Source organism: Brassica rapa, chromosome A03 (assembly GCF_000309985.2).
Source record: "Brassica rapa cultivar Chiifu-401-42 chromosome A03, CAAS_Brap_v3.01, whole genome shotgun sequence".
NCBI classification, from domain to species: domain Eukaryota; kingdom Viridiplantae; phylum Streptophyta; class Magnoliopsida; order Brassicales; family Brassicaceae; genus Brassica; species Brassica rapa.
In genome coordinates this window covers 31,113,811-31,139,840 of record NC_024797.2, presented here as the reverse complement: position 1 = coordinate 31,139,840, position 26,030 = coordinate 31,113,811, and the positions used below count along the sequence as shown (strand labels likewise).

The following is a 26,030-nucleotide window of genomic DNA, read 5'->3' as shown; positions in this document are numbered from 1 at the left end:
TCCAAAAGACTAGGATAGCACCAAACCAAGTTTTTGTTCCCAAAGTAGCACTCAAGGCTCAAAGTCACAAAAATAGGTTTCATTAAAGAGGTAAATATACACTTATACCTCTTGGGTTAATTAATCCAAACCTTAGGGTTTAGAGTTAAGGGGTGGGGTTTTGAAATTATGATTTAAAATTTTATAAAAAATAAATACTAAAATAAAAAATAAAAATTTTAAAAACAGTTTCAAAAAGTATTTTTAAATCATAAAAAGAAAATTTGAAAAAAAGAAAAAAAAAATTCAAAAAAAAATTTCAAAAAAAAATTTCAAAAAAAATTATAAAAATTTCGAATCTGAAACATATAATCTGAAACTATAAAAAAATTTCTTTTTTTTATTTTTTTTTATTATTTTTTATTTATTTTTGTTTGTTTATTTAATTTTAAACCAAGGGTAGTAAGAATATTTTACTCTTTAATGAATGTCATTTTTGTGACTTTCTCCTTCTAATGCCCTTTTTGAGACATAGACTTCAAAAGGTGCTATTATTGACAATTGTCCTTCTCTCTTTGTGTTTTGATTTTTCTCTGCACCTAAAGAAATTGAATATTTATTTTCCGGGAAAATTATTGCCGTCAACGCGGGTTGGGAGTTGACAACGATGCGTTGCGAAAGGGTCAAAGAGAGGGTAGTTTCGTAAACCATATTCATTTCTAATAACCATCCATCATGTTCTAATAACCGGAATTACGCGGTTCTTAGAAAACCGGATGCTTATAATTACATAATGAATGATTCGGCTGTGGAATTGTGTTTCGGTTTACTGATTGATTACGATTTACGAAATGATTAGTTCATAATTATGAATTATGTTTGTTTTCCAATTATTGTTGTCGTTTGATTTTTGAACCATGCTATGTGATTAGTAATGTGTTTCGTATATCAAAATAATTATGTCTAAATGGTAATTTCAAATTCACTGGTTACTAATTTCCAACGACTTTAGGTGGATATTTGGTGGTAATAGCTGCTTACATGTTAATTATTTAGATTAGTTAGAAAAAAATGACATTTAAATTTTACCATGTTGGCGAGGCATTATCTTCACAACAACCCACTTTGCACGACGAGCGATGTTCATATGTCTAGTGTCTGCAAACCCTATTTTACACAACAAATTCAAACTGACTACAATTTGATTATTGACAAACAAGTATTTTGGTTCAATCATTTCGATCTGGTTGCCATAACAAAAGCATATAATTTCTCAAGAACCAATATTCCTGAATGAAATTTAGAAAGCTAAACCCTAACGAAAGTAAAAACCACGTATCACCAAAATTCCAAAGTATAAAGTTGCAACCACGATATAGAACACAAAGACAACACACATGTTTGATTTAGTCTTTGTTTTATACTTTACAAATTTAGGGAAAAGGTAAATAGTATAATTTCGTTTTTAAACAAATATTTTCTTTTGGAGCAAAAAAAAAATGAAGAAGTAAAATTCATTACGTGAAAACCATCAACCTGACTTTGACTCCCTCACTAGCTGACTTAAGGCCACGAAATTCAAACACAGTCCTTCCACTCTTTCCCGGTCGTGACGACGGTCATCGTGACTGATACACATCTTCGTAAGTAATCACACTATGCTCCGATACATTATTCCTTTTTATTTTCCCAAATCACATGAACTCCACGCGCCACTCCCTCCATGTGGTGACAAAGAGCTCTTCCGCCCTGAAGATGCTGATGGCTCGTCCACTTCCCTCCACGTCCCCATCCTATCCGACACACGCCAAACTTTCACCGACTTGTCCAAACTTCCACTATATATAATCCACTTCCTGTCTCCCTCACTAACCGTAGATGCTTTAACTCCTGTACGGTAAGCTTGTTCCTCCTCCACGGCTAGACACTTAACCGGTCCCATGTGTCCCGTCAAAACAGACACACATTGATGAGACCCATCAGACGGGTCCCGCGTCCAGACACATATGTTCTTGTCAGCAGCCCCACTCAATAACAAGTTCCCCGCTACTGTTAGACATAGCACGGCGGACTTGTGCCCTTTGAGTATTCCACCGATGAATATACCTTTAGAACGCTCCCAATAATTCACTAAACCGTCCGATGAACCGGAATATATCATCGAAGACTTTGGTATCACAGCCAATGCGGTTACCGCGTTTTCTTGCTTGAGCAAAACTTGTTCCAACTCATGCTTAGTTCCTTTGACTTGCATCTCACGTTTCCACACTTTAACCGTACCATCCGCAGATCCCGTGAACACCAAGTCATCGAAACCGAACATCACCGAGTTTATCGCGTCATCATGCGCCTGTATAGATTCCAAACATTTTGAGTCCGAGATTCTCCACACTTTGATCGTCCTATCCCAAGAGCTCGAGTACAACAAACCAACCTCCACGTCCATGCTAAGACTCGACACGGCGTCCTTATGCTTCTTTTTCTTGGAGTTTTTATTGCGGCGTGCCTCCATGATATTCTTAGGGTTCACGGAGGTCTTGACCATCGATTTAAACGTGGGCAACGTTCCAACCCGTTTGTGTTTACCCGGTTTTCTTGTAGAAACCTTCCAAATCCGGATCTTACCATCTTGGTGGCCTGTAAAGACCCGGTCTCCACATATCACAATAGCCTTAATGAGCCCACTTCTTGATTTAAACCCCGCGTAGTCCTTCAAATTCTTCCAAACCCTAACGTTCTTAGAGTCCGAGCCCGTGTAGAGAAGGTCACCAGAAGCCGCTAGCGAGTATATATACCCTTCTTCACGTACAATAGAGCCAATGAGACCAATGGTCTCTAAAGAATTTTCTTCATTAAAACCCGCAGGCCACGGTGGCGACACACGAGCCCAAGGAGACATTACGCATGGAGAACCTTCTCCGCTGTTCGGACCGATGCTCATAATCGATGATGAGACACTGCTAAACCGCTGGTGAGTTAGGTTGGTGTCACTAATGATGGGATCTTCAGGAGGGCATATTCCGTCGTGGTCAGCTTTCAATAATGGCCTCGGTTTGTGACCATTGTCGCAATGATCGTAGGGATGGTGATTAATGGTATATGGATCGGTTTGGAGATCAACGACCATGGTACCACCCGTTTCGTTCCTCATATCTTCCTTCAAATCTTTGTCGCAAAAGTAAAATTAATGTTTTGATTTTAAAAAGAAAGAAGGTTATACTTCTTCAAAAAAAAAAAGGTTATAGAATAATGATAAAATTCTCTTCCAACTTTTTTTTGTTTAGGGAGTTTTTTTTTCGGGTTTTGGTTGCTATGAATAAGAAAGTTGAGGGATAATGTGTGTTTGTAGATTTTGGTTGGCAAAATATGGATAGAGATTTTGACGGGAAATTGAAGGGTCTAGAGCATCTTGAGGGATTGTTTAAATGATCTTATTAATGCACACTTATATACAAAAACAAAATATCAAAAGACTAGTGATCATTATGTGATATGTGGAGGGGTGCTTCCCACGTGGTTGAAACTAGTGGAAGCTTCTATGATTTTTTTCGGAAGTATCTAAATGCATGTACTGTATTACATTGAACGTGAACATTCTTTGTTAAATGTATTTGAGGTTGTAGATACATTGGAATATTAGGCACGCAAGCCTAAAGATAGTTAAATCTCCTGATTCTCCTCCATAGCTCATTTCACATAGCTTTACTGCCTAAAAATATCTTTTGTTTTGTCAAAAGATAATTAAACGAATGTACCATATTGTCAAAGCATTTGTTGTCCTTGTCCCACAAGGCCATAACACTTGATATATCCATAAAAAATATTAAAACTATGATCAAACATATATATTTATATCAAAAGACTTTTATAAACCACTTGAATATTAGGCAAATGATTTTAGGCATGTTTCCACTATTTGTTAGTTGTTAACTATTTATGCTTATCTTTTATTCGATTGGCTTTTGACTTCGCAAATATCTCTCTTGTTCTTCATACATATTTGTATCTCATATTTAACATCTTAATAATGTCTTCAACCTTAACTTAAAACAATTTTTTTCTTTGAGTAATAATTTTCCAAAGTTGAAAGTGCACTTGGTGATCAAAACTTTTATGAAACTATTTTTAATGTATGTAGTAATATCAAAGACTGGAAACTAGAATCTATATTAGACCTCTTTTAATCCCATGTATATCCAAAAGTTCTATGACCACATAACATTTGAGCCAGACTTTTCATACTGGTTCTGTTGCTATCAAATTAACCACTAATAAATTACTCTCTTCACTTGCAAGTTTACATCTCAAAGGCATCAAGAGGCAAATACCAGAGATCTATGTATTAGAAGTCTAGTACAAGGAAAAATAAGCCACAAGTAGAGTTGTATAACAACTATAAGAACATAAAATAATTAGTCAGATATAGAGGCAAACTTTTTCTGCTATGAGATCATTTGGACAAAACACAGGATTTGAGTTGAGCTTCATTTCAGTTTTGATCTATGAAATCAGCTCGTATTGCATTCACACAATGAGGAGTGCTTGTACACCACTTGACGACCATCTTGTTGTCTTCTATGTATGACTCAATAAGGAAGCGATCAAACTTCTCAGCTATCTATACTCGGTTACCTGTGCTACCAGAAGCGATTCCTGCGTGATGAGAACGCTTCTGAATAAGACTGATCCACTAAACAAGAGTTCTCATTTGCTCCTCCTACCATGGATTCTGAAAGAGATCTTTTATTCAGTGAAGTTCAGAATGAAGCAAAGAAGAAAACACATGTTGCTCTGTCTAAGCTAAGAACAGAGAATAAGTTTCTTGGAGAAACTTGGATCTAACATACATTAGTTAGACTGTGCCAGAGTTAAAGGCCTATCTCGTTAAATTAAACTCTAGTTCTCTGGTGAACTGAATAAACTAACTCTCCTATTAGTATCTAGTTGTATTCTTTAGTATGTTTTGCTCACTCTGATATTGTAAACTCCTACTAATAGTCCAAACGTTAAAAAAAAATACTTATATTTCATTGTTTTCAATCATCAAAGAATACAGAAATGCAGCAGTTTAGTAATTAAACATTGAGAATAAACTCAAGAAAGAATCTGTACTGTTCTTTATAGAGAGTTTTCAAACATTTTATTATTTGCAGCACAAAGCTGAAGAATAAGAAATGATAGTTCCTTTGTGTTTCCTTGTATGTTTTTCAGGTGCTGCTACTACCATGGTTGGGATGCTTGATGATCCTCTGCAGTATCACAGTCCTTGCCCTTCTTATATCTCTGCTACACAAATCAGCTTGAACCCCCAACTCCTCTACACACTTCTTAAACACCTCCAGCTTCTTCTTAATCTCAGCAATCCCAATCCTCACAGCTTCATGCTCCACCGCGAACTCCGCACACATCACCATCCCCTTGATCTCAATCTCCAGCCGTTCAATCAGAATCCTGATGTTATCCAAGTCCTTGACCGCGACAAATGTCCCTGCCTGCATGGAACTGATCACTTCTTTCTGTCCCTTGAGTGCATTTTCATAGTTTTTCCACAGAGAGTCAACCCATTTCCCCATTGATCCCAGCGGTATAGCTGTAGCTGCAGCCAGAGCCGCAGCCACGGGAGGAGCCGCCATGGCCGCAGCCACGACTGAGCAGATGAGTACAGTGGCGAATGTAGCCACGAAGATGATGCTGGAGAGTTTTCTCCATGTGTGGATGGACTTGAGCTTCTTGTCAAGCTTGTTCTTGCGATGTTGTAGCTTCTCAAGCATCAGCATCTGGTGCTTGTAAACAGATTGGAACATCTTGAAGAAGTCTTCGTCGAAAGGTGACTCTGCCTCTTTGAAATTCTTCAGCTCTTCAAGTGTTTTCTCGTATCCATTCCCACCTGCGAATAAACACGAGATAAGTTGTTACCACAACTAAAATCAGTGTTTCAAATGTGTAATGAAAACTAGAATAATAGGACAAAAGACAATAAGATACTCTCTAGTTTATCATAAGATAGATATTTTAGAAAAAAAATATTTCACAAAAATAACTTTTTTAATATTTTCTATGATTTTTGTTAGTTAATAGTAAAAAACTGAAAAAAAATTCAAAAATTGAATTTATTAAATACTTATTTGTTTAACTTTATTGAAAATTGATAGTTACAAACAAATAATGCGTTTATAAAACTATATGCAAAATTTTTTTTTTAAATAAATATTCTAACAGAACGGAGATAGTACTTTTAAATTTAAAGATTTTAGTATGCTTTTTATAAATCCATTAAAGACCCGACCCAAAGAAAATGAATTAAAAAATTGTTTAACGAACCTTCAACGAGGCTCTCGTCTTCAAACTGCTGAAGAGCAACAAGAATCAAAAGCTGACTATCACGTGCCTTTCTCAAACCTTTCTCCAAAGCAGCACAGAAGTCAAGGGTCTTCAAGCTATTCTCAAAGTAATCTTCAACGAGTTCAAACAGTTCTTGATTCTTCCATATATCTTTCTTACAATCCAATATCACTTTCACCACTTCTTGATTCATCTCAAGCAAACACTCGGTCACTTCTTTGAGGGAATCGAACGAGAGCGCTCGAACCTCAACACCCGTAGCTAGCGTGCTTATCACGTGACTTGTCCGTGCCTGCATACACGTGTCGAAAGACTGTAGCTCCGTGTCTGCTTTACAAGCAGCCTCGTATGATCTCAGCTCCGTTGTGTAGTGCATGCTCGTCGTTGTGGTCTTAGACGATGTCTCATGTGACTTCTTGCTTGTTTGGTTTCCCATCTTCTTCTTCTTGGAACTCAAATAATTATCTGAAAATATGAATAAAGAAGTTCTTTAACATGGAAATGAACGTACAAAGATTGAAGAATCTGTAAACTGAAACAAAAGGTTAGGTTTTAAAGGGAGATTGAAAGAAGTTGTAAGAGAAATGATTAGTGAGAAAGAGGATAAACTTGGTCGGGCTTATCAGGAGAGAACAACAACAGAGAGAATTTTCCGGGAAAAAAGGAGAAAATAATTAAGAAAGAAGAAAGAAGAAGCTTGAAGAGAGTAAGAATGAGAATCGTTAAAGGAAATGAAAAATAGCTTGCACGCATGATGATGATGAGTATTAGGGCATTGTATAACGCGGGAAGCAAACGTTTACTCTCTCTCTCTCTCTACTTAGCAGCCTTTTTGCCTACGCAATCATTCATTTGTTTTTACATGTAATGTAAATATCACGCAATTTCTATTATACCACGTGTATATCATGTACGGTGTATTATCTGATGGTTGACAAAAGGTTACGTACTGATTTAGTTGTTCATGCTTTGGTCACAAACAGATATGTGATGCATCTTTAACTCATTATCTTGTTAGTTTTAACTAATATAATAATGCATATAGAGTTTAACTATAATTGTTCTTCCGATAGGAAGATCTGGATTATGATGATTAAACTATATATGGCCCTACGCGAACTGTTATGGGCGTTATTAAGCACGTACACGTTAAGTCTTGCATTTAATTTTGTGTTGACTTGATTTATATGCTAGGTGTAACGTACTGTAATAGATATTTTATTTCAATGCAGCCAGGGCATGTAGATGTAGCCGCCACATACTTGTTTGCTCTCGCTAGATATGTGTATACTAATAAATATTATATTTCAATATACAGTATACACTCCTCTACTAAATCCTAAACAATTTAAATATTAAATGAAAGAATGGTACTGCTTCAAATCATAGTCCATGGTCATGCTTAAGTAAAGATGCATGTAATGGCTAATGGGTTGAGTATCAATGATTAAGCCAACAAATCAAGCACACAAGATAAACAGAAATGCTTGTTTGAAGAAACTATCGGCCAATAACTTTCTATACTATTTTAGCAAAAAAATAAAACTTTCTATATTACTTTATTTGCATTCATATGATTTTCACTTCTTTTTTGGTTATGTTCTTTTGTTAGCAATATAGCAATTGGTAAAATAACTGTACATGGTTAATGGTAGCTGATATCGTTTCCGGAAGATTGTCCAACAAGGCTTCCACAATTTTTGTTTTATTTTTTATTTTTGGATAAAATTTTTACTTTTCTACCAAAATATTAAAAAACTATAAATTGAAATGTAGATTCGTATCTTCTTATTCCCAGATATTATTGGAAAATTTATAATGAAAACTACACAAGCAATGCTGCCTGAATGTTTTAACTACAGCTGAAATATCCTTTAACTAATTGTGTCAGATGATTTTGTGAAATTTAAAAAGCATTAAAACCTGTATGTTGCTAAGTTTTCTAGTTAGAGTAAGGACTAAAATATGGTAGAATGAAACATTAATCATCAATAACTTTTCTACAATCATACCATTTGAAATTTGAAAATAATGACATAATTAACATGTCGCTCAAATAAAAATTTCGATATCTACTATTATGCAAAAACATGTATATAAAATAGATTTTTTCATACAATATATAAAATAGATTTTTTCATACAATATATAAAATATATTTTTTCATACACAATTCGTCTACAGCTCATTCATCTTATTTTTTCAGTTAAACTTTTTCATCTTATCCAATTTAACTTCAGAAAGGACTGAATGACTATGTACTCCTAGTCTCCTATGGTGAGTGGTGAATCTTAATTGATAGTATAGGACTAGCTTGCACGAAGTACTAAATGATGAATTGATGATGTAATGATTGAAAGAGATTAACAGATTAGCTAAGCATTACCTTAATTAATCAGTGGTGTTGCAGCAGATAAGAAACCTTGGAGCCTCTCTCTTTTTCTATCTCTTTCCGCCCAAAGCGTCTTAAAAACAACAAATTTGTGTCCTCACCAGCTTCCCTTTTTATACTTGACGATACCAACTTGGTGAACAAGTCATCAGACAGCTATCTCTCTTGGACATTTTACCAAATTACCATTAACACTTATTTTATTTTATAAAATGTGTTCATCTAGTAAACGTTGTTCATTAACTTTCTCTTATCATTTTTGGCAGTAAAAGCATAAGCTAAGTTATACCTTCTTACAAAAAAAATGGAGATAATTTTTTCTTAAAAAATGTAATGTGAAAGTTATACCTTCTTATTAACTTAAGAAAAGATAAATTTTATTTATTACTTGTAAATACACTTCTAACATTCTTTCAAGAAAAAAGGTACGCTTCCAACATTCTAATGTCGGTGATACAAAAAAAAGTATTACGTCGGAGATAACATAATGGTAAATTGGTAATTAGTGATACCAGAAAATTCGGATGGTCTTGTTGAGGGAGAGAAGTAAGGAAACCATAAGAACACGCGTCAGATAACACTGAAATACAAATATTCCGCGGGAAATAACTACCGATACGCTACGTCACGTGCTTTTTGACGCGCTGCCTTGCTTCCACAAGTTACCTGATTAATTATTTTTTGGTTCTGTAAAAATATTTTTTTGTTCAGTAATTCTTTTCCCAAAGCAAATTGATCTTTTTGTTCGATACTTGTATTGGTTGATCATAACTTCATATTGATTTAACTGGTAAATGCCAGTTTCTTTTTTTCTCTAAAACAATTTAACAGGAGAAAAGGGTGCGTTGAGTGTTCTTATTTCTCTTTTATATAACCTTCGTTTTGATGTTTATTGAAATATTGCTAACTTGCTTTTAGCTTTGATCTATTTTAAATTTTACTTACGGGACTAGTGGTCTTGAGGTAGTTAACACACCAATACGGATCCGGGTTCGAATACTCCTTGTGGCCACGGAATGCTTTACGCCTTTCCTAAGTTTAAAGTTGTCATGGCGTTGGTATCGGGTCCTTGGGTAATGGGTATTAGTACCAGCTGGTTCCGGGCCAGGGGATTAGATGGTTGGCAATCGGAAACCACGTGCAGATTACAGGCTTTTGGGCAAATGGAAACCACATGCGAATTACGGATCACCTTTGAACCTCCAATTAACAAAAAAAAAAAAAAATTAGTTACTGGAAAAGAACATTATTGCTTAATATATTACAGAGTTGCGTTACATGAAATTTTCTAATGGATGAATCCGTGTGAACTAGATCTTCTACCACACAATCTTATAAGCAGAAATTTTCCATAATGTACATTTCTTTTTCTACCACTATACACATTTTAATGGCAAAAACATCAAGAATGACCCTGAAAAACAGGACTAGCATGGAATTAATTTCATAGATTTCAGTTGATATTAAATTAGATATGTCTGAATCTGATAAATGTAATGAAAAGACAACATCGCACTATGGCCACTTTTTCTTGTGCGATATACACCTTTATTCATATTTATTCCCACTAGCACATAATTGTGCAAATAAATTTGGAACACGAATAAAAACCAGTGAGTAGAGAAGGAAAAGAAAGAAACCTACTCGTGTTTTGTTATGTACACACAGAATCAATGAAAAACTATAGTAAAGCTGTACATCAACTAGCACAAACCACCTTCGTTCATCTTTGGTTCAATCAAATCATGTATCCCAGTTTCCGGTTTAACATTGGATCTTGAACGCTGCGAGCTGAGTGTCAGTAATTGTTGTAATGTAAAGAGACCCCATAAGTAGTCAACAAACTCACAGAAACTAAGGACTTGTACAATCCCTTTCTTGTGGAGCTGGCGAAGCAAGTCATTGAGCCACTTATAAGCTCCCCTATCTATCACAATTATCCCCTATCTGTCACAGTTTCGTCATGTATATATAGTTTCTTTAGATACCGAAACTGGGAGATGGCAGCACAGGACTGTGAGGAGAGGTTGATTGAGAGAGAACCGGTTGTTGGCGGGGAAGAGACGGCGATTGCAAGATTGGAGACGAAGCAATTTTATTTTCCTTGCGAAATGATCTCAAGTTTTTAGAATTAATATGAATATTAGACATTGCCATACTTTGTTGGACAGTACTCCATGAACTTGTGTCTTTTGAAGTTGTGAACTCTACGCTTGTTAACAAGAATGACCACGCCTCGCATGTATTTTTATACCGCAATAAAATACACTTTCTAAAGAAAAACACGAGAGAAACGATGTAAACGAACACAACTGACCGATTCATAAAAGAGTTGTTCATGTCCTAAGACAAAAAAAAAAAAGATGAAGCATATTTGTAACCGCAAACGGGAAGCAAGGAGACACATAACCGACTATAGATATCCTCCAAAGGCTTAACGACTAAACTTGGTTGAATAAAACTTCTTAAAAACCCTAACATTTTACTAATATTATAATCTGCTCCCTTGATAGCTCACCAAAACATATGCAAATGATTGATTCTCTTTTTTTTTTCAGCCAAATTTCAATTCATTCAGAGAAAGTGAGGGCCGATGAGCTTTGCAATCTCCAAGAAGCCGACACGGTCTTTGCCATCAAATATCTTCTTCAGCTTCTCGTCGCAGATTATAACCTTCTTGTTTTGTGGATCCTGTAAGAAAGAACAACATTACACTCATTTTAAGTCACCACCACCAAGGTTAACAACACAAAAGATATAATATGAATTGACTTGCAGTCATTATGTTGAAAAGTTATCACTACTAAAACCCATAACAACAGAACACGAGCACAAGTAAACTTTCTTAAGGTGAGCTAAAAGCAAAACGTGAATAAAATCTACATTTGTTCCAACTAGACAGAACTCAAAATAGTCATTAGATAAGGTGATTCAAATCCAAACATGACAACTAACTAAGGAATAAAAAAGGGATTTACTATTTAATAATAACAATTGAGGTCACTAGTCAGCTGTATCATCACAACATAGAGGATAACACAGAGCCTAGTCAACATAAGCTGTTAGAAGGTTTTTACTAAGCTCCAAAAAGGTTTCACACCTCATCCAAATTATTAAAAAGCTGTCTCTTTTGAATCAATAAGCAATTAGAAAGACCCTGTTTGGGATTAGTCTACAATAAAGGTAAAGCCTTTTAACAGAGAGAGAGAGAGAGAGAGAGTTTACTTGAAGGTCGTGTTCCTTGATGTAAGCCCAAATACGCTTGAGGGCCTGTGTGCGAGGTATCACCGATTCGCCGACAACGTCCTGCATCTCGGGGGTCACCGGGCGAGGCTTCATGATGCCACGTGGCTCCCTCGTCTTGGTGGTTGAAGACGGCTCGGAGGACGCCGCGGTCGCGGAGGTCACGGCTCGAACCATACGCAGGTTAGCCGGATGAGAGGAAATACGGAGGGAGGAGAGAGACGGCGTACTCCGGAACGGCGCCGTATCGACGCGGAGAAAGGTAGAGAAGGTAGCAGAAGAAAGAGCCATTGTCGTCTTGGGTGTTGTGTCTGTCTGTCTGTCTGTGTGGTGGAGTTGGAAGACGAGAGAGGTTTTGCTTTATCCCTTTGTGTCCCTTTTGATTTCTCGAGTTTCTATGTAAACCGTTTAGTCTAAACCGGACCAATGTTGTCTGGTTCTGGTTTACTACCAAGACAGACAGTATGTCAGAATCGAATTAATATTGGTTGTTTGCAAAGGAATACATTTCCTAATGTTTAAAACATTGCTAGATGGATAAGGGTTTCGTAGAAGATCAGAGACTAGGTAAACAAATTATTCAAAGTTTAGATGGGATCTACGCGTTAACAAATAAATAAGTTATATATGTATTTTATATTTACATTAGATATTTTAGTTTTTGAGTTTAATTATAAAAAATATTTTGGTAATTATAAAAATTACATATATAAAAGGACAATTTTCAATAATAGCACCTTTTGAAGTTTATGTCTCAAAAATAGCACTAGAAGTAGAAAATCACAAAAATGACATTCATTAAAGGGTAAAATATCCTTAATACCCTTGGTTTTAAATTAAATAAATAAACAAAAATAAATAAAAAAAATAAAAAAAAATAAAAAATAAAAAAAAAAAAGAAATTTTTTTTATAGTTTCAGATTATATGTTTTCAGATTCAAAATTTTTATAATTTTTTTTTGAATTTTTTTTTTGAATTTTTTATTTTATTTTTTTCAAATTTTCTTTTTATAATTTAAAAATACTTTTTGAAACTGTTTTTAAAATTTTATTTTTTTATTTTAGTATTTATTTTTTTATAAAATTTTAAACCCTAGTTCCAAAACCCCACCCCTTAACTCTAAACCCTAAGGCAATTGCAAAAAAATACGATGAGTGCAGTAGCACAATTTTGGTGGAGTCCTGGGGGCAGTACAAGAGGATTACATTGGAAATCATGGGACAAGGTATGTGTCAGCAAGGAAGATGGAGGACTAGGTTTCAAGGATATAACTGATTTCAATACAGCTATGCTTGGTAAGCAGTTGTGGAGGCTAATAGAAAAGCCAAACACTTTATTTTCTCGAGTTTTCAAGGGTAGGTATTATAGGAACGCCTCACCCCTGGAACCGATTCGAACATACTCTCCGTCATACGGCTGGAGGAGTATTGTATCTGCTAGATCTCTGGTAAGCAAAGGACTAATCAAAAGGGTGGGAACAGGATCCTCTATATCTGTATGGAACGATCCTTGGCTCCCAACCACTCGCCCGAGACCAGCCAATAAAAATCAACACAATTTGTACCCAGACCTTACTGTGGATTCCCTTATTGATTCCACTACGCGACAATGGAATACGCAGGTTATTCGGACTTTGGTAGATCCGCAGGATGTGAAAATCATAGAGAGCATACCACTGAGTAGAAACCAGATGGTTGATAAGGAAGGATGGCATTTCACAAATAATGGGAAATTTACGGTTAAATCAGGATATCAAGTGGAGAGGATTTATCCGGATAGGGAAAGATCACCAGTATTACTTGGACCTACAGTTGATGTTCTAAAGGCATATTGTTGGAAACTAAGGTGTCCACCAAAAATAAAACATTTTCTTTGGCAATTGGTTTCAGGGTGTGTCGCAGTTAAGAAGAATTTGCAAGCGCGGGGGATCCAGGGAGATATATGTTGTGCAAGATGTGGAGCGGATGAGGAGTCGATTAATCATGTGTTTTTTGAGTGTCCTCCAGCAATTCAGGTTTGGGCGCTGTCAAAGATTCCAACAAATCCAACTATTTTCCCAACAAGCTCTATATTTACAAACATGGATCATCTTTTCTGGAGAATTGCTCCACCGATAGAGGATCATCACTTTGCTTGGATCCTTTGGTACATTTGGAAAGGAAGAAATAATAAGGTTTTTAGTAATCTAGATATAGACCCTAGGGACACTCTTAAGTTGGCAGAGACAGAATCCACACTCTGGGCAGAGGCACAAATTTTGAAGGACCAGAACACGGGAACACAGGTTCAGGCATCTTTGCCGTCAATTCCTGGAAGATGGTGTTTTACAGATGGATCATGGAAAGAGGGGGATATGTTTTCTGGTCAGGGTTGGTTCAGTGCGTTAGAAGGTTTTGAAGGTCTAATGGGAGCCAGGAATGTAAGGGCTTCTTTAACTCCCTTGCATGCAGAGATGGAGGCGCTACTATGGGCTATGGAATGTATGAAGAATTTACGTCAGTTCCAGGTTACGTTTGCAACAGATTGTTCTCAATTGGTGAAGATGGTTTCGGAACCAGAAGAGTGGCCAGCTTTTGCAAGTTATTTGGAAGATATCAAGAGTCTGAAAGAGAGCTTCACACGATCAGAGATTATACATGTACCAAGAACGCAGAATACAAAGGCGGATAACCTTGCACGCAGTGTCAGGAAACAAACGTCTTTCGTCGTTCACATGGATCAATATCTTCCGGTGTGGTTTACAGAGTCAATATGAATCTGTAATGTTGTCGACAAAAAAAAAAAAAAAAAAAACTCTAAACCCTAAGGTTTGGATTAATTAACCCAAGGGGTATAAATGTATATTTACCTCTTTAATGAAACCTATTTTTGTGACTTTGAGCCTTGAGTGCTACTTTGGGAACAAAAACTTGGTTTGGTGCTATAATAGTCTTTTTCTCTATATAAAATACAGTTAGACAAACTTATGAATTTTCACTAACAACAGATTTAGACAATGGCAAATGTCAATAATAGCACCTTTTGAAGTTTATGTCTCAAAAATGACACTAAAAGAAGAAAGTCACAAAAATAACATTCATTAAAGGGTAAAATATCCCTAATACCCTTGGTTTAAAATTAAATAAATAAACAAAAATAAATAAAAAAAATAAAAAATAAAAAAATGAAAAAAAATAATTTTTTTATAGTTTCAGATTATATGTTTTCAGATTCGAAATTTTTATAATATATTTTTTTCGATTTTTTTTTTTCAAATTTTCGTTTTATAATTTAAAAAATACTTTTGGAAACTGTTTTTAAAATTTTTTATTTTTTAATTTAGTATTTATTTTTTATAAAATTTTAAACCCTAATTCCAAAACCCCACCCCTTAACTCTAAACCCTAAGGTTTGGATTAATTAACCCAAGGGGTATAAATGTATATTTACCTCTTTAATGAAATCTATTTTTGTGACTTTGAGCCTTGAGTGCTACTTTGGGAACAAAAACTTGGTTTGGTGCTATCCTAGTCTTTTTCTCTTTAGACAATCTTAGATCGATTTAAAATGATTTAGACTATTTGAATTGCAAAATTCAGATTTTTTTTTAAAAAAAATTGAGTACGACATATACCAATTTTCAGAACATTGCATTTCCTTCTCCTAGTACACTTTTATTTAGAACTCTGTTGATAGTTTTCCACAAGTACAAATGTATAATACAGCTCAACAACAAACATGTTATACCAAAATCATACACTTTCCCAGCAGAGTTAACACAATCATTAATTGTTTTCCTTTAGCCTTCCATGCTATTTGAGGGATAACAACGAAGACCATAAGATTATTTTTCTATATTTAGCAAATTCACTTGCAAAATGTTTTATTTGGTTGCCAGAAACTGTGTTACAAGAGCTTAAAATATTTGGGAGCTTTAACAGTAGCAACAGTGTTTACAATGTACCTTGACAATTTCAGACACTGAGTTAGGCCGCGTGTACGCAGCCAAAACACTCATATTAAAATCCTGCAACATAAACAAATCTTGAAATGCCATAAGAGCATCATTATCCCAAATACCCTTTTAGAGTTTCTTAATTATTTTTTTAATATTTTTTAAATAGTAAATGTGAGTTAAGAGACTTAGTTAAGAGATTTCAACATTTATGTGCTCCAATGTAAATCTCTTAATTAAGGGTTCTTAAAGAAAATATGAGAAGGAATAACATGAGAAGGAGAAGGAGAAGGAAGAACAAAGGCTTCTTGTGAATAAACTTTCATTACAAAATAGTATTATAAAGACAATGACACAAGAAAAATTGTACACAGAGAAGCCTAAGCAATGCAATAAAAGAGAGAGATTTACTCACCCTTCTGCTAAGTATGATCTTGTCACCTTCCATGAATTTCTCCCATTCAAATCTTTCGGCAATACTGTTAAGCAGCTTGGCTATTTGATCATACTTCATAGGGCGCAAAGTATTAACCTCAAAACCAAACTTCTCATGTTCTGTACCTATCCTGCAAACTCAAAACATCAAGTTAGCTTCATGGAATAATGGTCCAACACACAAAACAATCTGTATGAGCTTAAAAACAAAAACAAGGTAGCACACGAACACATACAAAGACATTTAACAAAACAGTCTGCAATTTGTAATGTTATAACAAAACCACATGACAAGTCCTACACTTTCATGTCTGGTAAGATTCAAATCCAACTGAACCTAAATTCCATCGAGGATGTTTCCCAAAAGTTAAAACTTGTTTCAAAAGAGCACACAAGACGGATCACTTAACCAATCAAGCAAAACATTCAGTTTTTCATAGTTAACACATGATCCAAGTTTAAACAAACAATCAACAGGACAATTCAGTCTAAACTGGCACAAGTAGAATAGCAGTAGAGAGCTACAAGAAACACTTTTGGGACTTTGACCATTTCTCTACGAATGAAAAAGTAAAAGGACCAGATAAGCCATTACCCATTATAGTTTCCCATTGTCAACATAAGCTATTCTCATTTGCAAAAAGATTATGTATAATGGTGCTCTAAAGAACATTTCCTTGCTCAACTATAATATCAAGTACGAGAAAGACTTAAGGAGCATGTGTCATGATCAAGTTATTATATTTGTATGAAAAATGAGAAACCCTGTACCAATACAGAAAATATAAAATGACATCTCCTCTAATTTCACCTGCATCATCTATAACTTAAAACAAAAGCATGCGCACATAAGGCTGACATCTCTGTAAATGTCAACAGCCGACAAAGTAGGAACCAATGAACCCACTACGAGATGTTAATATGCAACGGCCTAAATCATAAGATACAATGACTCAAGAAGCTCTTATTCTAATTACAAAGTATTCATTTTCAAGATGCAATTATGATAAATGAGTGCTTGTTATCAAGTATCAAGCTACTACAAGAGAACAAAAAAAATGAATCACGCTAAAGATAACAAGCAGTAAAATCAATAGTACTAACCTCACGTATAGCACATGCATAGTCTTCTTCATCCTTACTCTTCTTCCGGCGGGGAAAGCTCCAGCTTGATCCTTTCCATCCCTTCACCAACAAGCACTGAAATTTCCAAAAAATAGAGAGACATAAGTTCATGAACAAACAATAAGAAAACAAACCAAAAACTGTAAAGATCACAAGGGTGGTCTAACCCGTTATAAATGCAAGCTGTTAACTTGGTGATACCCACATGACTCCAATGTGAAGATACGTCAACTATCTCACTCAACTAAACATGATCAGGCAATCATCTTCTCTTGAATCAGATGTGAACTTGGTGATACATACATGACTCCAACATGAAGATACCTCAACTAAACATTTACAAGCAATCATCATCACAGATTCATAGTCAAAACGTCGGAATCAGATTATCAATCATGGCACAGAAACAGAGTAAAGAATAAAGAGAGAGAGAGAGAGGCAAACCACTTAGCACGAGCAGTCATTTTGAGAGCTGAAGGTTGAGGAGCAGTACAACCTCCTTCGGTAGCAATCTTATACAACCCATAAAGCTGAAGCTGCAACTCGTTCCACCACTCGCCGAGCATGGCGGTGTCAGTCGTAAGGGATTTGTGGACGTGGCGCGTGAACAATACGGGGATAGAGGCGCGTCGGCAGAGGTCGATGGTGGCGAGAGCGTTGTGGAGGATAGGATTGGCCATGGAGGAGAAGCGGTTTTGTAAATCGATGACGAGAAGAACGACGTTTTGAGGGCTTGGGTCTCGCTTTCGGGTCTTGTACTTTCTCCACGAGGAAGCCATCTTTTGGAGATGGAGATGAAAGGAGACTCTTGATAGGTTGAGATATTTTTCTTTCCTTTGTTTTCACCGCTTCGCCGAGGAGAGATCACCAGAAGAGTCGGAGCGGTCAAGAAGTCACGAGGGAAGGAGAGAAGCAACGTTTCTTCCCAGCCTTAATTAAGCAACGCTTCTTCCTTAATTACACAATTTTCTTTTCTTTTTTAACATTAAAACACTAAGACCATCATTAACCCTGAACCTTAATGAGTTTCTTAAGGCAAAAAGTGATTAAAATTAAATCAGAAAAAAAAAAAAAAATAGAGATTACCGATCTTTAATTTGGGTGTTTGGTGATAGATTATTAGTGGGTTTAAACCCACGTGTCAGTCTCCTAGTTAAAGTTTTTTTTTCTGTTTTTTTTTTCTATTTTTTTTTTCTTTCATTGATAGAATTAGAAGGAATTAGAAGGAATCATTGTTTCCATTCAATTCCACTGTTATTCAATTATGAATTTCATCAATTCTTTTAAATTCTTTTGTTATTGGATTAAGCATTTGGAATCATTTTTTTAATTACTTTAAATCTGTTGTTATTCAATAGTTGATAGATTTTGTAGTAATGGTATTTGATAGGCCTAGTATTTGATAAGAATTTAATGGAAAAAGTCATGTATAAATGTAAAGGGTCAATTCTTTGCTCTTATGCAGAGATTTATAATGAATTGTAGGAAAACACAAACAATAGCATTTCTCTACTTCTCATTTTTCCAGAAGTACGTAAAGAATGAAGAGACCTTTGTGGATGATAATTAATGAGTTACCCGCAAATATAAAAAACAACAATTAACAAATATAAAGTCAATGTTGCCTTGTTGCTGAAGAAACCCAGTTAACCAAATCAAGATGCCTTCTGAGACTTTCGATTGTGTGCTTTCGCAGAAGTATTCTATCAAATTTATGTATATTCTTTTAAAATCAATAATAGAAGTAAGCATAAGAATTAGATAAATGCATTAAAATCTCATCAAATCTTTGAAAATACTGCAAAAGTTTTTCCTTATGAATTCTTTCAAATTCATAGATTGAATACCACCCCCTTAGTTGCTCTGTCTTCCTCGTGTTCTGGTTTGAAGGAAAGGGGTGAAACCCATCAAAACCACCACTGATCCTCCACACAGATCACCACCGATCAATACTCCACCGATCAGCCAAACCACCACCGATCCTCCACCGATCGAAACCACCACTGTTGGAAGGAAAGGTTTGAAACCACCACAGTGTCTCTGTCTTCTCGTGAACTTAGCTCTTGATGATTTAGAAAGTTACAATATTTGAATCTAATCTTTTCTCAAGTTTGCTCCATGCTTTAAGTTGGTTAGTAGCTCTAGATTGCTTTATGTGCTATGGTTACTACCTAATTTGAATCTGATCTGATCTTTTCTCAAAGTTTGTTATATTGGTTACTAGCTCTGGATTTACTTACAAGTCTATAGTTCTGTTATGTTGGGGTAAACCTATCGGTTGGGATGTTCCCAAATAATATAAAGTTTTGTTCTTTTGTTTGTTAATGTTTTAGTTTTTGTGCTCTGTTTTTGTCAGCCTAATCTGAATAAGTTCTTGGCCATGACGGCCTGCGTGGAAGGAAGTGCATATTCTTTTATCTAAAGTTAATCACTTTCTTGTGTTAGAGTATTAGGTTTTCTTTCCAGAATCTCAAAGTTGACTGTTTGCATATGGGTTTTGATCAATAGACCTTTATACTCATGATTCTCTGTTTTGAGTTTGGTACTCTTTTAAGTTTGATGTCACCAATCCTCCAAGTGTGTTGACTGTTGTGTTCAGGACGTTATTTACATGTAAAAGTCCATGATGCTTCTGTTGTTTGGTTTGTTATAATTGCAGAGCGGACTTTCATTGTGTTGGACAATTTCATAAAGGGTGACTTGTCTCATGGTGAACCTCATGTAGAAGGTTTGTTTCCTGAGTTGCTTCCCTTAAGGAACTGGTGCATAAAGAAGACTACTTGACCTGCATTAGTTTGTAGTCTTCTATGTAGCTACTGTGACTAAGCGACTTGTTATCATTACTATTGCAACACCCTCTCTCTTTAGTTGTTATAGTGGAATTGTTCTTACAATTAAAATGGAAATGAGAACATATCTACAAGTCTGCTCCTTTGTTAGTGGTCTAGATCATTAGTTATTGGTTTGGCTTGATTGTTTTCACGCTGAGTGAGTCACTGTAAACAAGCTTTTGTTTGCAGCCATGACGAAGTTTTGCTAATTTTCAGGCTATTATTTGTATTGATTTTCAGGAGCTATTATTTTGATATGTTTATGGTTGCTTGATGTATTTGGTTGTTTTGTAGGATTAGATGGAGATGTAAATTTTTTTTTTTAAAAATCCTCAATTAAGAAACTTCCATTGGACCACTCAAAATGGAAGTTTCTTAACAAAAGTTCTTAAAGTACAAAATCATTAAGAACCTTATTTGGGGTTTTAGGGATAAAGATGCTCTAAAAACCCAGGTTAAGAGCCCACGATATTGATGTTCTAAGACCTGAAAGGGTCACCGCGTAGAGACTGAACACCCATCGTGGAGAAATTCGAGCCGTACCCCTGCGGGTCAGACCGAATCACATAGTAAGGTCATAAGTTCTCTCACATGGCAGCTTACATTCATTTGCCGTTTATATGTAATATTACCTCTCTTAGAGATATATTCATAAGGCGTCTTCCCGTTTAAATACAACAAACACACACCACATTCTCATTGTAGCTTCCACTGATGATGTAGTTGTTTCCATTCATGTAATATGATCGAGTATGGTTATCAGGCCCGGCTTAGAAAAATAAAAGGCCATGTGCTCTTTTTCCTTTAGACTAATGAGTAATTTTTAGAGTTTAGACCTTCAATATATCAATCTAAAAAACTTTAGAACCCTAAAGTAATAAAGAAATTTTAACATACAAGATGGATTCTGTGCATTTGCACTCCCACTCCCAGCACTCCCTTAGAACCGACACTGATGATTATTAAATTTTTTTTATTCTTTAGAGCAAAAAATTTGTACAGACAAGAATCAAAATGGATCCTTAGGCAGAATTTTAGACAAAGAAGACAAAATAACCTATTGATTTCGTTCCTCCAAACAAAAATACTGAGAAAAGGAAGAACTCATCAATTTCTAGAAAAAAATGTACCAAATTTCAGACAAAACCCAACAAACCAAACCCGAAACCCAAACATACATATGGACATCTCAACGGTTTATGTCTTAACGCAAGATATTAGACAAACAACAAAAAAAAAAGTGTGATAAAAAAAAACTCACTTCTCTTCGAGGGTGGCCATTCCAGTGACTCAGTGAGCGTAGCCACTCAACCAAAATGAACTTTTTTCGATGTTATCACAAACTTTCATACACGAAAATGAGTTTTGAGGAACCTGCCAGCTCGCTCGTTTAGAAGCTTTTAAAAAGTTCATATATGAGTGAGACACACACATGCTGTTAAAGTCCCACATCGTGTGGTCTATATCATTCATTTTCATTGCCCTGTTTTTTTCCTTAGATCATAGTATATGAGTGAGCGACGTAGTAGTAGTGTACTTATGACAAAAAAAACGGGTCTAGCTTATAACACACTTAAGAAAAGATCAAGGATGTAATTCAATGATTCACACTGACACACACCCGCTACTAAAGTCCCACATCGTGTTGTCTCTATCATTCTATATGATCCGGTCCGGAGTTGTCCAAAAAATGATCCGGTCCGGTTTAGCCGGTTTTCACTTGATTTAATGATTTCTGCATACCGGGTTTATTTGAAACGGTGTCGTTTTGAAGAACTCTATTATGTTCATCCCGTCTCGTCCGTCACCTAAAACTGAGAATCTCACTTTTGAATTCAAAAAAAAAAACGAGGATCCGTTCATCAGATCTCACAATGGACGATCCCTATTCAAGAGGTACAGTCTTTACACTGCTTTTGAATTTGCGAGGGATGATTCTGGATTTGTTTTCATGGCAGATTCTGGAGAAGCAGCTTCTGACGGTGGCGAAAGCTATGGAGGATAAGCTCGACGAGGAGATCGCATCCCTTGAGAAGCCCGACGCGGACGATCTTGAGGTTTTGAGGGAGAGAAGGTTGCAGCAGATGAAGAGAATGGCGGAGAGTACACCGAGATCCCCTCCGAGATAGACTTCTTCGCCGCCGTCAAGGCCAGCGAGCGCGTCGTCTGCCACTTCTACCGCGAGAATTGGCCCTGTAAAGTATGGTATTCACCAATCTTGACAAGAGATGTTAGGACAGTAACTTAGTTTTTCTTTTATGTTAGGACAGTAACTTTAGTTTCTTTTTATGTTAGGACAGTAACTTAGTTATTATATAAAAATAAACTTCTTTTTTTTTTTTGCAGGTGATGGATAAGCACATGACATGAGTATATTGGCGAAGCAGCACATTGAGACGCGTTTTGTGAAGATCCAAGCTGAGAAAAGTCCGTTCTTGGCTGAGAGGCTCAAGATTGTGGTTCTTCCCACTCTTGCCCTCCTTAAGAACACTAAAGTGGATGATTATGTGGTATAATCACACACTACACAAACTCTTAACTTTTGTTTTTTTTTTTTGTCTTTTGGAGTATGATTGGTTTTTCAATGTTGTTTTGGTAGGCTGGGTTTAATGAGCTGGGAGGGAAAGACGATTTCAGCACAGATGATCTGGAAGACAGGTTAGCTAGAGCTCAAGTTATCCACTACGAGGGTGAATCATCATCTCATAAGGTAAAGTCTATGACACAAGCCAGGAGGAGTGTAAGGCAGAGTGCTAATTCAGATTCTGACTCTGAATGAATCCCAAGTCTTACCAATATAAAGGAGGAAACATGAAATGTAAGTGAGCTTGTTGTTGAGTTTTATTTGAACTAATTAAGTTAGTCATATGTAATATTCAAAGCTATTCATTAGTCTTTTTGATGATCTAATATGGATTTTTTAACCTTTTAACATTATTTATTATTTTATCAAAAATTATGAAAATTTTCAAGTATCTGCAGACTGATGATTCTAATTATATTATCACCTATGTCATACAATAATTAAATTATATATATATATTGAATTTTAAGAACTTTTCCTAAACGTAAAACTGTGGAATTTTAGATTTTTGATGATTATTGAAGTCTTGTATTTCTGCCCTATGTCTATGTGTATATTTGATTTTTAAAAAACTTGTTTGCATAAAAGCACACGGAATATTTAAACTTATTCTTTCACGAGAAGAAACATCACCACATTAAAATGAGTAAAGAAAAAACTTATAGAGAGTCGGACATACTCTTGATTCATATATCGATCTCAACTGGATATTTGTTCAGACATTCTTCCCAAGGATTATCAGCAGAAGCCTTAACGTTACGAAGAGCCACCCAAACACAACTATTGCATTTAAACCCTGACCCCAACGCTATCTGCCAAGTCCTATCTCCTTTCTTCATCCTTCCTTTCGCTTCCGTGTAAGCCAACTCGTACCAAATAGAACTCGATGATGTATTACCAAACCTATGTAACGTCATTCTTGATGCTTCCACATGTAACGGAGAAAGATGAAGATTCTTCTCAAGCTCATCTATAAGCGCTCTACCACCAGCATGAATACAGAAGTGCTCAAACGCAAGCTTGAAATCCGGCATGTAATGCTTGATCTTGGGGTTGAAAAACTTCTTTCTAAGGAATGTGACAAAGAAGAGAAGCTTCTCGCTTATGGGAAGAACCAGTGGACCTAACGTTGCGATATTAATCTTAAGGGTTCTTGCAGCTACCATGGGTAGATCCTTTGACAAGGTGACTCCAACTACACCATCTTCATCTTCTTCTTGAGTCGCGCATCCGTAAGATCGGTCATCGGACCCGGTATGGACCCTCACCGTGTGGACAAGCTTGTATTTAGCGAGTTTTCGGTCTTTAGAGATGTTAGAAAGCAAAACCGCAGCTCCACCTACCCGGAACAAACAGTTTGTAACCAACATTGATTTGTTGTTACCAACGTACAAGTTCTGAGTTATGTTCTCGGTGCTGACCACAAGAGCATAAGTGTTTCTATGAACTTGTAACAAACTCTTAGCGACATCTATAGCGATGACGCCAGCACTACACCCCATCCCACCAAGATTAAAGCTCTTTATATTTTCCCTAAGTTTATATTTGTTCACTATGATAGTTGCTAACGAAGGAGTTGGATTGAAAGTGCTAGAGTTCACCACCAATATACCTATATCACTCGGGCTGATTCCGGTGTTGCGGAGAAGAGTATCGACCGCTCCTAGTATAACTTCTTGAGTCTCTTTACGTGACCCGACCATGCTTTGTTCTATCGGCAAGCAATGAAGACCTTCCGGTACGTAGGTCTCTTGGCCTAGACCGGAACGTTCTAGAATCTTGGTCACAAAGTCCATCAAGTAATCGTTCTCGCCTGACTTCGCCCATTTGCCCGATTCACGTACAACTCTTACGTGGTGCATGATCTTCTCGACGCTGGCTTTGAGGTGAGACGGTGGGAGGTAGCAGCTGAAGTCAACAAGGTAAACGGGTTTGGGTCGGTTCATAATGTAAAGCGTCCACCCGAGAATCAGGGAGAAGGAGAATATGGTTAGGGATGTGAAGTTTTTCTGTAGGGAGAGGTGAAAGCTGTGGAGATCTTGTGAGGAAACACGAGAAGCTTGCATGGCTATAGCAACCGACAATGGGAGGAAATACAGCTTCAAGCGATGGGTCGTGAGGTAGTTGAAAACCATTTCTACGTTATTCAGTGGGGAATACTTTTTAGTGATATGTTTCCCCTGTTTTGTGTTTAAACTCTTAGTGTGGTCTTTGTTCGTTCTGGCTCGTATTACATTTATAGAGGTTTTGATTGAGTATGATAGAGGGGGTAAGAAGAAGAGAGATAGCTAGAGAGACAGCTCTCATGCAATGAATGTAATAAATAAGCAAGCACGTGAAAGTTTTTACTCCGAATAGCGACATTTCCAAGTTTTATTTTAACGCTTCAAATGTAACTCGGATGTTTTTCAGGTTCAGCGTTTCCTCATTTGGTAAGTATGAGTTATTTAGCTACACACTGAATATTAACTTTCATGTTTAACGAGGATAAGAGAAAAATATATATCAAGAGGTGCATTTATCTTGAAGTTTGTAGGCCATATGCATTGTTGGGGATCATTTACGAGTCATAAAGTCAGTGGCAAAATATGGAGTCAGATGAAACACTCAAATACTAACCCAATTTTATCTCATGTTAATGTACACAAACCGGCGATGCAGTCTCCTAGCTGGGTACCAACGTCTTAGTTAGGTGCTTTCCTCGTCTAGTTAGGATTGTCAATGCACATACATATTTTTAAACAGAACAAATATGAATGGAGACACTACGCCGTTTGTATTGTCAGTTCACTACCAAAAAATTTTAAAAAATTATGAAACGTGTTCGATTGACAACAGATATACACATGCATTGACCAGGTGATTGTGGTCGAGTGGTAAGGAGACATGACTGAGACGTCAACACGTTTCAGGTTCGATCCATCTGCTGTGCGAAACTAAGTCACAATTATCCTGGTCACCTAACACAGATATAAGCTTATATTTTAGAGACTATTTGAATACCCAGAAAAAAAGTTTATTTGTGGACTGCATCTCCCTTTGGAGATTAGTCTAGGCCTCTCCATAGGCTTGGGATACCCCATATTAATAAAAAAAAAAAGATATACACATGCATGCGCGAAGATGGTGTTGGCCAACCCTATCCGATATATAAGTTGGATAAT

At 36.2% G+C, this 26,030-nt stretch overlaps 4 protein-coding genes, 1 long non-coding RNA gene and 1 pseudogene across 7 annotated transcripts; 2 read left to right on the top strand and 4 right to left on the bottom strand.

The window, feature by feature from the left end:
* Positions 1 to 395: 395 nt before the first annotated feature.
* On the bottom strand, positions 396 to 4,741 carry LOC103862341 (protein JINGUBANG-like). The gene has a single exon (XM_033288851.1). The coding sequence runs from the start codon at positions 3,128 to 3,130 to the stop codon at positions 1,661 to 1,663; it is 1,470 nt and encodes a 489-aa protein (XP_033144742.1). The 5' UTR covers positions 3,131 to 4,741; the 3' UTR covers positions 396 to 1,660.
* A 244-nt stretch (positions 4,742 to 4,985) lies between these two features.
* LOC103862342 (UPF0496 protein At4g34320) lies at positions 4,986 to 8,787 on the bottom strand. Of its 3 annotated transcripts, none has more exons than XM_009140041.3 (3): positions 8,708 to 8,787; positions 6,301 to 6,786; positions 4,986 to 5,866 (listed from the first exon to the last, which is right to left on the bottom strand). In XM_009140041.3, exons 2-3 carry the CDS (start codon positions 6,755 to 6,757, stop codon positions 5,187 to 5,189), a joined length of 1,137 nt encoding a protein of 378 aa, XP_009138289.2. In that variant the 5' UTR covers positions 6,758 to 6,786; positions 8,708 to 8,787; the 3' UTR covers positions 4,986 to 5,186. The 3 variants fall into 3 exon arrangements, with proteins under 3 accessions (XP_009138289.2, XP_009138288.2, XP_033144744.1); XM_009140040.3 differs by lacking the exon at positions 8,708 to 8,787 and adding an exon at positions 6,931 to 8,635; XM_033288853.1 differs by lacking the exon at positions 8,708 to 8,787 and having other exon boundaries at positions 6,301 to 8,629.
* Positions 8,788 to 9,477: 690 nt separating this feature from the next.
* On the top strand, positions 9,478 to 11,127 carry LOC117133010. The gene is made up of 2 exons (XR_004456822.1): positions 9,478 to 9,665; positions 9,944 to 11,127. It is a non-coding gene; the product is annotated as an uncharacterized LOC117133010 (long non-coding RNA).
* Positions 11,013 to 12,329, bottom strand: LOC103862335 (upstream activation factor subunit spp27). Its single transcript, XM_009140030.3, has 2 exons — positions 11,939 to 12,329; positions 11,013 to 11,404 (listed from the first exon to the last, which is right to left on the bottom strand). The coding sequence occupies exons 1-2, from the start codon at positions 12,245 to 12,247 to the stop codon at positions 11,288 to 11,290; spliced, it is 426 nt and encodes a 141-aa protein (XP_009138278.2). The 5' UTR covers positions 12,248 to 12,329; the 3' UTR covers positions 11,013 to 11,287.
* Positions 12,330 to 17,623: 5,294 nt separating this feature from the next.
* Positions 17,624 to 23,192, top strand: LOC103862333 (annotated as a pseudogene).
* Positions 23,193 to 23,463: 271 nt separating this feature from the next.
* On the bottom strand, positions 23,464 to 25,230 carry LOC103862332 (3-ketoacyl-CoA synthase 16). Its single transcript, XM_009140029.3, has 2 exons — positions 25,216 to 25,230; positions 23,464 to 25,154 (listed from the first exon to the last, which is right to left on the bottom strand). Exons 1-2 carry the CDS (start codon positions 25,228 to 25,230, stop codon positions 23,553 to 23,555), a joined length of 1,617 nt encoding a protein of 538 aa, XP_009138277.2. The 3' UTR covers positions 23,464 to 23,552.
* Between the last annotated feature and the right edge of the window lie 800 nt (positions 25,231 to 26,030).

Bases quoted from the DNA above. Each gene is read 5' to 3' on its own strand.
- LOC103862341 (XM_033288851.1), bottom strand. From the start codon at position 3,130: ATGAGGAACGAAACGGGTGGTACCATGGTCGTTGATCTCCAAACCGAT.
- LOC103862342 (XM_009140041.3), bottom strand. From the start codon at position 6,757: ATGGGAAACCAAACAAGCAAGAAGTCACATGAGACATCGTCTAAGACC. The intron at 5,867-6,300 runs GTTCGTTAAACA...GTTTATTCGCAG, and splicing joins AGACGAGAGCCTCGTTGAAG to GTGGGAATGGATACGAGAAA.
- LOC103862335 (XM_009140030.3), bottom strand. From the start codon at position 12,247: ATGGCTCTTTCTTCTGCTACCTTCTCTACCTTTCTCCGCGTCGATACG. The intron at 11,405-11,938 runs GTAAACTCTCTC...TCTTTCTTACAG, and splicing joins TCAAGGAACACGACCTTCAA to GATCCACAAAACAAGAAGGT.